The sequence below is a fragment of the Nipponia nippon genome, unplaced genomic scaffold (genome assembly GCF_047370975.1).
Source record: "Nipponia nippon isolate SJK-2023a ecotype South Korea unplaced genomic scaffold, ASM4737097v1 scaffold_4, whole genome shotgun sequence".
Taxonomy (NCBI): Eukaryota; Metazoa; Chordata; class Aves; order Pelecaniformes; family Threskiornithidae; genus Nipponia; species Nipponia nippon.
The window spans coordinates 89,816,930-89,829,427 of NW_028262358.1; the positions used below are offsets into that span (position 1 = coordinate 89,816,930).

A 12,498-nucleotide genomic window follows, 5' to 3' on the forward strand; every position below is an offset into this window, starting at 1 on the left:
AAGAACAGGTCAAGCACCTAGAACAAAGGCCAAAGCGTTCCACCTGCATGCCGTCAGCTTCGCAGTCGGAGGTGAAGGGGACAGGGAAAAGTTCTGTATTAGTAACTTTTTATTGGTTATCAATCACAACTGCTTAAGCCAACAAAAAGGATGCAGCCTAGGGATCGTACTTGGAAAAGCGTTCCCTGGAAAGACCAAGTAGTGTTAATATTTCCCTCTAAAAGGCACCCGGTTAAGACTTCTGATATAGTTTCATTTTCAGCTCATCGGCTCTGAATGTGGCTAACCAGGATGTGCAAAAGGGTAAAGACGGGTTAGTAGGTGGGCCAGGAACACGCTCTGCAGAAAAGCCTGACTTACTTAGCCAAGGAGAAGGAAGGCTGGGAGAAAGCAGGAGGGCACCAGGCAGTTTCTCACCCTCCCAGAGAGGCTCTTGACAGCTCACAAGGCAGAACAGTGGAGATGCAGTACCTCCCTGTTTCTTGCTGGGCTTTTTTTTTTTTTTAATTGGATTCGTTCACATCAGGAACTACAGTACGCTTTTGCTGCAGAGGGAAGCGGATGCTTCATCTAGTCCTGTGTTAATATCTTCATCTTTCTTTTATGCTTGGCCTGTCTTAGGGAAAGGAAATTCTTCACTATTAGGCTATGATGTTCTAAGAGATGCTCAAGACGAAAATCAATTAACCTCTGTGATACCTTATCTCAATATAGACTTCAAGTTATTAGTATAATTGCAAAATTAAGAGAGAAAGAGATGATGTTTTGGTTAATAAGAATGAGCAAGTCCCCACTTGCAATGACTCCTGTTTACTGTAAGCAGGTAAATGAATAAGCTGTTATGGAAAATGTGCTTGGATGCATTAGCTTTGGATGCACAACTCATGCATTAGCAATGTTTATGGATTAACTCATTCCACAACCAGTCTTTATGCACATCCCTTCTGGGAACATACAGGTTTCCAGGCGTAGTCAAAAGCAGGACGTCCAATATCCAGGAAAGTTTATTTTTCACTAGTCTTCCAAGAACCTGAACCTCCCTGAACTCAAAACTATCCTTGACCAGTGGCCAAAGGGGCAAGATTTAATGCCCTGATATAATGACAGACCATGAAGTGAACAGCAAATGCTCTGGGGCTCCTTATTTTCCAGCAGGCTTACTCCAGGTCCTGAAAGGACCTAAACTCCAGGACAGGGAGGCCTTAGGCTAGGAACTATGGCAGGAATCTACCCAAATGATGCTGGGCACCTGTCAAAAGTGAAACCCAGAAGAATTTGAAAGGAACACTGTGAACTCCTTTCATGGTTTCCCCATGAAACCACCACTGGAAACCTTCCAGCTATTGCCCTAAACCAGGGAATAAGTACATGCATAAAGCAAAGTGTGAGGCAAGGTGCTGTGGGAAGGCTGAGCACACGGGGAACTGTGCGAAGGAAGGGCTAGTTAAACAAGTTTTGCAGGACTGGTTTTAGACCTGCCCGTGTAGAAAAAAAACCCACCAGTGTGCCAGAAGTGGTGACTGGAGCATCGCCACCTGCACCGACCTAAGCCGCCAGCAGGAACTGCTGCCAGCGTTATCAGCAGGCTACGTGCAAAGTGGGACCTAGTGCCAACTATGTCAGTATGTGGTTACCAGCTGAGTTGAGAAAGTTATAGCGCGTACACAGGACCTAAAAGTGAACCTATAAGACCAAACCTGAAGACCAAACCTCTAACAAGCGGACCTGAACCCTGCTCCTACCACAAAGTGCTGTAGTTGACTACTCTGCTGCTTGCTTTCATGTAGCCCTGCTCCCAGCATGCATCCAGGCAAAAGTCCACGATCCTGGCTTCCAGGTGCCCTTCTGAGGCACGGCGTATGATCTCAGCAGGGAAGTTACAGCGAAGTTACAAAACCTGTGTGGTTACTTGCGGCAGTGGCTCAGGCAGAAGGCAAAGGTGGGATGCCAGATAACGTGGTACAGATATGGTCAAGCCATTGCCGGTACACAAAATGCCTGCTAAAACGATTGCTTTTCAGTTGACACTGATGTATCTAATCAAATACATTTGAATGCTGCTTGCGAAAATTGTCTTGTTGACAGGCGCGGAGATTGAAATCAAGTATCTAGTACCCAAAGAAACCCAACCATAGGGCTCCAATTAAGGAATCTAACTGTTGCCACAGTGGATCAGAGCAAGAGGCGGTGTGGTCTGATATCCTTTTCCAACATGAACCCTTTTGGTAAGGTAAGTGATTCCATCTCTGGCAAAACGTCCCAGGCGCTTGGGATCAGAGACTTAAAGGGAATTCCCAAGCCAGAGATTACGTCCACACCTCTTATATTCAGTGCCAAGGATCATCCTAATTTCCTTGAATGTATCTGATCTCTTTTTGAACATGCTTATACCTTTGGCTTCCACAATATCCCCCACTAGCCTCATTTCGAACATAATTACATTTTGCATACTAAACTCCAGTATCTTCATCTGTTTGAAAATTCTGACTGATCATTTCATCAACTCCCAGCCCTACGCAATGCTGATTTCTCCCCTCCAGCACCCTGCCAGTTTCCTACATGAGTCATACAGCTTGCAGTCTTGTATGGAGGTTGTTCCATCTCCTTGGATGCCTTCACTGGTTCTCGCCATATTCTCTAGTTCTACTAGATCCTTTTCGAGGACTGTAGACAGCATTGAAACCAAACATTTATACAGCAGCGTATCAATATTTTGTTTTGTTCTCTTCCTTTCCCAATAATTAATATTCTAACTGGCTCCTTCAGTACAAGGGTTGGGCAGACATTTTTAGAGAACTGTGTATAATGCAGAAGAACCTTCCCCAAATACCACTCTGAAGCCTCTTGTGTTATATGCATACTAGGATATTGTCCTCTCATGTGAATTCCTTTGTGTTCTGTCAATGTAGGCTTTCCTCTACAATTTCATCAATAATGTGAGATTCTTCTACCGGTTTTCCCCCAGGAAGCTCTAAGTTTTATTTTTCTGAATACTCCTCTGTCAACAATCAATCTGCTATTTAACCCCAAGATTGCTTACGAATGTGCATTACCACAGCTCCTTGACCCACCTTACTGGTAATTTCCCTGAGGTGGGCATGGCTGACTACTTATTCAATAGCTTTCTTCCACCCATTTACCCTTGAGATTTTTCTCCTTGGCATATTAGCTTCTCTTAAGAGCTGTTGAAGGACCTTGCATTAGTAGCTTTTGGAAAATCCAAATGCCATATATGAGTATCATGCTCATGGACTCATTGGAAAGAACCAAATAGATTTGCAAGTATTATTTCCCTGCAAAAGATTCTCTTCTGATAGTTTATATTCATTCATGTATCCCCTCATTCCACTCTTTGATGTGTTTTCTCCCTTCGATTTATTAATTATGGAAGTCATACTTGATAGTCTAATTTACAAACTCCAACATTCTTGAAGACCATTTACTACCTTCCATTTCTGTGTTCCTAAGACTAATTTAAAAATCAGAGAGTACAATGTCTAGCACAGCTATTGCAAACTCCTTTAGACTCCTTCAGTCAACACCGCCTGGGCCTGGAAAGCTGTTAGGGCTCATTTTATCAACTGCCCTAAAAAGCTGCTGCTGGCACATCGATTTCAAATAGTTCCTTGGACTAATCTCTTACAAAGCAAGGCTCTGACATGAAAACTTCCAAGTTCCTCTGCTCTGAACACCGACACAGGTAACTTACTTTGCTTTTCTGTCACCGTCGTTTCCTCCCAGAGAAGATGAGAAGCAAGAGCAGCAACAGGAGCATTCTCTAACTCAAGGCGAACAATGTGCTGAAAGCCAGGATTTATTCAAATCTTCTGCTCTCCCTAAAACCAATCATTTGTATTTGCATTGCCTAGCACACATCGCTGCAGTTAGGAAATGTCTTGTCTTTACCTTTGCAGTGCTGGACCTCTGCTAAGGCCCAAGATCAGACTGAAGGAGATTTAGGTAGACACTCACCTTTGAGTCAGGTCCTCCTCAAGACTCAAAATTCCTGCTTGTTTTATTACTGAGGTACCTTGTTGTCTGTGGGTACTTTCACCTGTAAAACTCGCTGAAGCACTACAGTGCCACCTCTGCCCATGCCAGCAGGCAGCGCTGGCTTGTCGGAAAAGAGCACCTGACTGCCTTTTACCTAAACCGTCGTGAATTTGGAAACCCTGCCTCAGCAGCCAAGTTCCTTGGAAGGCCCAGGCCACTTAGATGTGTCCAAATCACACGTAACAGAGGCAGCCACAGAAGTTTTGTTTTGCATTACAGCACAGTAGCTAGCACATTTGTCAGCAAAGTGAAGCACATAGGCTGCAGGCCTTGGTCAGTGCTTCGCAGCAGGCAGCTCAGGAGCCCCTCCACCGCACGACAGCCACCGCGGCACCCAGCGCTCCTCGGCCACCCTGGAGGGGACGACGCTGCCTTCTGCTGCACCGAACTGAGCGTCCGGTAAACCAGACCCCCGCTGTATGAACATCCAAACGCCACGTGGATGACAAATTTCACCCCTGCTAAGAATATCTCAAAGTACGATGCCACTCTGCAATAGCAGCATCAAGAGCTCTACCCCCCCCCCACCAGTCACCCAACGCCACAAGCATTGTACGGACTCGCAGCACGAAACAGCTTTCTGCCAAACTGTAAGCAGACAAGGAATGTAAAGAGCAAAGACTCACAGAAATATTTTATCCAAGACCACACAAGAAGCAAGTATCAATGCCAAGAATCTAATTCATATTTCCTTAAATATAGTTACTTAATTTATTTTTAATTGGTTTTCAACAGCTATGTAAAATAGGGAAAAAAACTTGAGACGGAGATCATTAGACAAAGCAGGTAACAAGCAGGTATTCAAAGTTTCCTTGCACTTACCATCTAACACACACATTAAGTGGGTACAGAGACAAGCCAGAGATCTTTACAATACTGTAAGAGTCAAGACCAATGGGCTGATGCTGTTTAATCGTTGACCTTTTCCTTGTGTTTATTAAGGGTTCAAAACAGTGGCACCACTATTCCTCATTAAGTTAGTCATCTCTCTCATTGCAAAAGGTGTCTGGATTTTAGCAATTCATCTGATTAGAGCTGGCATCTTGGAATTGCATCACTGTTTAGCTGTGGATGTTCCACCTGCCAAGGGGAGGAATTGAGGTGAGAAGTCAGATTTTTATCTCAGGTTTCATTTCAGCAACTCCCATGAAAGTGTAGGGGCAGGTTGTACAAAGACTCCCTTCTGTTTCCATACAGGTGTAACACCTCTATATCCTCCAAGTAATCACACTACAGTGCCTGCTCCGTTCTTTATAGCCTTTCTCTTGCAGAAAGATTTCTCTCTTATTCACTTTATGTGGAGCAGTGAGCAAACAAGGGCATACTCTGCAAGCTCACAACAGACAAGACAGGCTTTGTGCTCTTGGCAGGTGGGCACGGATAACCGAGTTGGGAGGTGATGTATGCCTATATGAGACATACAAAAAAACACCTTTATCGCCTATATGCGATATATAAAGGAATACCTTTATATTAGCAGTTATAAGCTGATAGCAGTTATTAGCTAAAACAGTATATGTCTTAGCCCTGAGAATGTCTAAGATAGAAATGTGATAAAAAGTAGTATTTGTTTTATCCTTGCTGCTGAGAACTCACGCAAACTGTGGGAGCAGCAAGGCAACAGGAGAACATAGACAATGGGAAGGAAGCAGCAAGTAGTCTTCAGCTCTTGTCATAACCGGCAGCTGCAAGGATTAGCCTGTGATCCTTGCTGAGGCACTCGGTAGTAAGCTAGGCTTCAGAGGTGGACTAGAAGTTAAGTTTACTTCAACTGTTTAATTTTTGTTACTTATCACCACTCCCAGAATTAATTAACTGTTTAGCATGAAACCACTATCAGGTGCTTAAAGCAGAAACCCATAGGAGGGACCAAAATAGAGTGACAATTTGACCACTTACCTTCAGACTAACTCACACCCTGCTCTGCACTCTCTGCTGTCAGGGATTTAACCATTCCCTTCCCACCCAGCTACGCATTCACCAGCGGGAGCTTAGAGTGCCTTCAACAAAGTCAGGTGAGAAGCAGGAATCCAACTCCTCCAGGGCCATGGGGGTAGACTTGTCTTGCTCCTTGGACAAGTGTCCTGAGAGCAGGGAGTTATGCAAGAGAACAGCCTCCTTTTCTTACATTTGCCAAGGACTCAATTCTGGATGTTGGCACACCGAGACAGACTGTAAGAACAGAGCCTTCAAAGCTTAAGCTCCATTTAGTCTTTGAATTCCAACTCAGCTGTTCAGGCTGAGCAATGCTATCCCCATCCATAAACAGAAAAGGAAGTCACCCTTCTGTGGTTAGGCTTTTCTAGCGTTAGCTCCTGAGTAAAGGTTTTTTGGACTACACTATTAGATTTAAAGGCTGTAAGTTTCCAAAGCCATTTTTCGAACAAGAATTACTAAAGGGAATGTGCTGAAGTGTTTTCATTTACCTTGCTATTCTTCACGTAGTTGTGGTATCCCAATATTAGCTGATAGAGCATTATACTGTACATGCATCCAGTAGCAGTGATTACAAACAGACAGAGTCTGGTTTAGTCAGCCATCTTCTCTCCCCGTTATATATGCACACAATGCCCTGAGCCCTGGCCTTGAGGGTGACAGTAACACACGATGGGCATTTGGTAATCTTGAGAAAGCTTCAGGCAGCAACCTCTGTTACCCAACATTTAAGACTGGTATTTTCTGTCCTTTAAAGCTACTCATGCTTACTCATGCATGTGTACTTCACACACTTTTAAGATCCCAGCAGAATCTGGAAAAGAAGATGGTTGTCTGTAAAGCAAAAAACCAATAGGAACAGACTGAAGGCTGGTAAGTGGCAGCTGCCAAGGTAGGCAGACATCTTGTAGCATGTCATTGAGGCAGGGAAAGAGTATAAATCAACTACCCATTTGCAATGGAAAATTTTTATTTAAAAAGGATGACTGATAACAACCCACAGCCTCTCATTGGCCCGCGTCCTCTTTCATAAGCTCCCTCTCATGCCAGCTATATTTCCTGTGGGTTCTTTAGCAGTCACGGAATAAGAGAAAGGACTGATAAACCACACACTACAACATGAAAAAATAAGGCATGCAGTACTGCCTCTCTGCATATTCAACACTAACTAGAGAAGCAGAACAGTGAAAGTTAACAATTATAACATTAGAAGAATTATGCAGAAATATTTCAAGATCTGTAATCTAGACAAGTAGTTGGGAGACATTTCAATCATAACTCTTCGTGAAAAGATGTTTCTGCAAAGATTTTCTTCACAGGTTTTCCTCTGAAGAGGCTGATACTTCTTTTCCCCCTCTCCAGAGAAAGCCAGAGACAGCGTTTCAGTTCCCACGCCATAAGTGGTCTCCCAAACTGTCTAGAATATGAAAGGTGCAGAACATTAACATTTTTTCTTCAGTATCTTCGAGCTTTTATAACTTTAACATTTATATAACAGGCAAGCAGAGTACAATTAGCACGCGTACTCATTATGCTTGAAATACCACTGAACTTCCACAGGAGTACTAAAGTCTGGGATTAAAAAAAAAAAAAAAATCCAAAAGAACAGGACCATTACAGGGAACAAGTCTAACTTTTTTCCCCTGGAAATATGGGATAGCTCCCCCCCAGTCCCCGCAGATGACTAACTGAGACTCCACAATCTGTTTCATGTCATAACAATTGGTTTAATAACAAAGTTAAGTTTATCATTCCAAGTTTTCCCTTACAAGGGAGATGTGCTGTCCCTGCGTGTGCCCCATCGCTGGGGTGAGCACACATTTGCTGCCCCCTGCTCCAGCCCTCCCAGACCAGGCTGAGGGGAGAAGGGCTGCTATCGGGAGTGGTTCCCACTCCTAACCACTCTCCCGGTGTAATCCAGAGAATCACTGCTAACCTGAAACAAAGGAGGGCAGGTGTTGAACAGACACTGGAACACCACACCCCAGAATAATTAATGCTCTTTTACAAGCACTTGCTCTGTCACAGCAGGATGGTCCTAACTGGCATACGAAGGTGGTGAGGGCTTAGAGCTTTGAAACCGACATTAAGCAGAGGCCTGATAAAATTACAGAAGTAGTATTCTTCATTAAAGAACTTTTTGTCTAAATTAATTATTTGAAGAATTGTTTTGCTGCTTTGAATATGAGAGAATGAAGAACAAAGTTTCCCAGCTATCAAGGGGTGCTTTTATTATATTAGCAAGCTCTGAAAACCTCATTTAAAAATCAAAGCTACTAAAGTTTGGGAAAAAGATACAATACTTCTGAGCTTCATGTATCATTTGAGATCAAAGTATGTGCTATTCTTCTCTCTCATTCTTCAGTTCTCATAGGGCTATAAAGTCATCAAAAAGCTGATAAATCAACGGCAAGCAAGATAGCGAGAACACATTGAAATAAGGTCTTTCCACCAATATTGCTGTCGAGATAGGTATTTTACAACTCACTATCTCTTTTCTTTGCTATTAACTTCAGATCAAGACATTATGACAGTGCTATGAGTGATACCAATAAAGCTACTACTGCTCAGTGTGCAAGCATGGAGAAAGGTTATGTTGTGAGCTGAAGAATCACGCAAAGTACAGCTGCCACTCTGCATCCAGATCACTGCAGAAACAGCTGCGTCTTCCAAGGGTAAAAGGTAACACATTTTCTTTAACTGAAGTTGTCAGTAAAGAGCAATCGCTCATAAACACTCAGGGAAAGTAGAATAGAGCATGCAGTACAATATGCCTGTTCCTGTAGGTGTAAGATAAGATTACATAGACAAAGAGAAGATAAAGGTATCTCAGCTCTGCTAATACATGTGGCAAAGGCAGTGGGAATTCCCCTTTTATAGGGTCAAACGAAGTTCTCAAGAACAATATCCACATCCTCAGAACATCAAACAACTACCCAGTATTTTGTGATGCTCAAAGTAATTTGTAAGAGTTCTCTGGACTCCAGCTGCGTCTTCCCAAGGCAGCAGGATGTGTTGGCTTTAGTAAGCCTCCAGCAGCAAGAGTGACCAGTTTGTCCCCCCCAGACAGCCGACCTGCCGGATGGCATACAGACGACAGAAGTGCTATGAACCTGCACTTCCACCACAGAGGCAGAAAGAATTTCCAGGCACTCAATTTGCACTCTAGTACTTGGATGCATAAATCATACTTCTGTCAGGTAGTAAAACCTGGCAGTTTAGTTTAAACTAGACTACCTCCCTTCTTCAGAGGCTTTATGGAGATTTCACAGTACTGCTACGGGTTCAGGTTAACAGGTAACCAGTAGCACCATGCCACTCAGATTTTTTTGATCCCCTAAATCTCTCAAGAGTCATGGAAATGAAAACTACAGAAATCAACTGGTAGCAAGATATCAGTGAGACCTAACGTTCCAAGATCAAAAAGACGACAACTAAGTCCTGTGAATCCAGGCAATCTGAAGAAAAAAAAATACTCAAGAGGGAGAGAAAAGTGAACATTTAAATATATGCTTACGATGAAAGACAAACCTCCCTCAACTTAGTCCTTTGTGAAGCATTACATTACATCTTTTGCCAATACGAGTTATCCAAACTTAAACACAAAATACAAAAGCTATCACAAAGGCTTTAAAATATTTCAATACTCTTCTGAAGCTAATAAAACATGAACTCAGTAATCTACCATGCAGAAATTGTCAAGGAAAGCTTCCCTAGTGCTGACCTTCAACTTTTTCCATCAATGATTAAGGAATATGGCATACTCTTAATTCATGGAGGTAAACAAAGAAATAATGAAGTTGGGATCTTTATATGCAGGGCTATTATGAAGGAAAGGCAAAACAGCCAAATTCAAAATGCTCGATCAAGATAGAGAGCTGACAAGCTCCACATTTTAGCAGGTATCCAAGGACAGCATGGCTGCTGTCATGAAATTGAAGGCAAGAATTTTTTTTTTTCCAATTTAAAAACTATTAGATATTATTTTCATGTCTTTCAATGATTTAAGTAAATTTACTATTCATACACTTGCACCAGAAATGTAACTCAGTTAAAACAAAACTTGATCACCAACAATCATGTAAAAAACAGTCCTGCTGCATTCAGTGCATTTTAAAGAGTGCTTAGTAAAAATGCTTTTAAAAATCCATATCAGTTATTTCTGACCATCATGAATCTTGATGGGTTTTCTATTATTTTGAAATTTGCGAAGCATGTTGCATTTATAGTAGCATTTTTAATAGAACAAAAAAAAAAACCAAACATTTTATTCATTAACTCTTCAGAACAATACTGATGCTTCCACCATGTCACTTAACCACAGGAAAAGCTCAGGAACTGGGTGACATTTACATGTATCTACCAGCATTGTAACTAATCGCTTATATGAACATAGTCCTTATTGCCTTAGTTATGATCAAAACTGGACACAAGAGGTATTTGTTGGCAAAGGACAGAACAGCACAATACTCTGTTCATGTCATAGGAGATATTTCAAGAGATATTTGCATGTTTTTCGCGTACACCAATTGGCATTTTAGGAACTTTTTTTGTTTTAGCTTCAGGGGGATAGAAGAGCTTGAAGATTCTCATACAAGTTTTTGCACTCCAAACACTGTAGTTCTTTGTAAGTAACGAAGACCATAATCGCCAACTAGCAATTTTCATGATTCAATCCAAGTGGCATGCAAAGAGTGAAACAGCCCACAGTGAAAAGCATTCAATTAAATTCTTTTTAATGATCTGCAAGCATTATCAGAAGACATAAAGAACATTTAAAAATGTGAACTTTATGCTGAGTGTCCTTTTTAAAAGCTAGCAGCACAAAATATTTTTTGAACAGACCAGACATCTCTGTTGCATCCCGAACAGTAGTACATCATTTTGTTGTCCATGATTTTTGACTCGCAGGTTTTGCAAATGCTGATACATCAAGACTTTTACCACTGTTGCACTGTTCGTATAAAGTCTGAAAGTTAATAAAAACATAGGTATTCAGGTGAACACAGTTGTATCGCACAAGAATTCAAACTGTATCTTTACAACAAACATTACCACTTGAAATAAGTCATCACATACTGAAATATTCCAAACTCCATACTAAAATTTCTCTCTCAATTCAGAAAATAAAGCTACACTTAAGACAGCATAGTTGTACCAGTTGTAGTGCAATGTAGTGCCTAAAAGAAAACACATACACTGACTTAGCAGCACGAACAAAGGTACAGAGCTTCACAAGTTGGCAGAGAACAAGCTAATTACCAAGCTTTAAAATCAAGTTTACTACATTAATTGTCTCTGCTATGGAAACACCAGCACGGAAGAGAGGTATTTGCGTACTCAGGGTGAGCAAGCTTTATATGAGATAGGAAAATCAGTGGCCACAAACATAGCTACATTAACAATATCGTTAAAAGGATAATCTCTTGTTCACCCCCATATTTAAAAAAAAAAATCAGGTATGACTAGCACTGTAAGTGTAAACAAACTTCTTTAGATTTACTTTATGCATACTGAATTTGCTCTCCTCCCCATGAAAGGAGCTTTGCATTCCATCTCAACTTATTACATATTTGACCACGACCACCGCTTCTGAGAGACAGGTGGAAAGAAGTTGGTGAAGAGTTACCAAGCTTCTCTTTCAGGCAGTAAACAGAGAGGCCAGAATCGTAATACCTCAGCGTACCAGGACTAATTTACACATAGCGATGCATTAACAGTTCAGCGACTTCCAGGAAGTAAGAACAGTTGCAGTCCAAAAGCTTGCACACTTGACAGATCAATTTAGATCATTTCTCCATAATGATGGTTCTTAAATTAGAAGACCTGCCACAGTTTTTGGGCAGCTTAAAAGCAAAGCAGCACAGTAAGGACTGTTTTAGAGAGGAGATGCGGTGGCAGTGGGGAATTTCGAAATAAATAATAATACTGGGAGGTGGAAAGGAAACAAAAAGCTAAAATCAAGATTACCATCATCCTTTCAACACTTCTCATTCAGAAGGCTGTGGAGAGATTCTGCATGCTTGCAAACAAACACACTACAATGTGTAATGTTTTTCCAGCTGTGGTTAAAGCTTTGATATATGTACCCTTTCAGCTTTCACTACCAAACATTCTAACCTTTGTTTGCACGAACATGTACTACCATACAAAATAGAAAAGAAAATTTACTTACCCTAGCAGCTCTAGAAATAGAGTTAGGAGAATTCAAGCCAACAAGCTGACCAAGGATACGTTTCATTTCCTCTGTTGTTCCTTTTGCATTTGGAACACCTGCAATTCATTTATAATCATGCTAAAGCTGTATACAACTACATACAAATTACCAGTGCAGTTTGTAAGAGGTATACAAAAAGTCAGTTTTGAAATGAAGAGTTTAAGAATTAAAATATGGAAGTCTTTTCTGAAACATACATAGGCACAAAACAAAATAGATTGTTACGCCAGCAAGTGGAAAGTACATCTAAGAGTAAAGCATTTTGTTTTCTTAAACAGAATTATAAATACTAT

At 41.4% G+C, this 12,498-nt stretch overlaps 1 protein-coding gene across 8 annotated transcripts in view; it reads right to left on the reverse strand.

Moving 5' to 3' along the window:
* Positions 1 to 6,995: 6,995 nt before the first annotated feature.
* Positions 6,996 to 12,498, reverse strand: part of TTK (TTK protein kinase) — a 46,079-nt gene continuing 40,576 nt past the window's right edge. For 6 of the 8 annotated variants that reach the window (XM_087775375.1, XM_087775374.1, XM_087775368.1 and 3 more), the window contains exons 22-24: positions 12,164 to 12,261; positions 10,834 to 10,957; positions 6,996 to 7,405 (exon numbers count right to left, since the gene is read on the reverse strand). In XM_087775375.1, the coding sequence (XP_087631501.1) occupies positions 10,868 to 10,957; positions 12,164 to 12,261 (188 nt within the window). In that variant the 3' untranslated portion in view covers positions 6,996 to 7,405; positions 10,834 to 10,867. Of the gene's footprint in view, positions 7,406 to 10,707; positions 10,958 to 12,163; positions 12,262 to 12,498 lie in introns of those variants that run through there. The other 2 variants (XM_087775370.1, XM_087775369.1) reach the window with 2 other exon arrangements.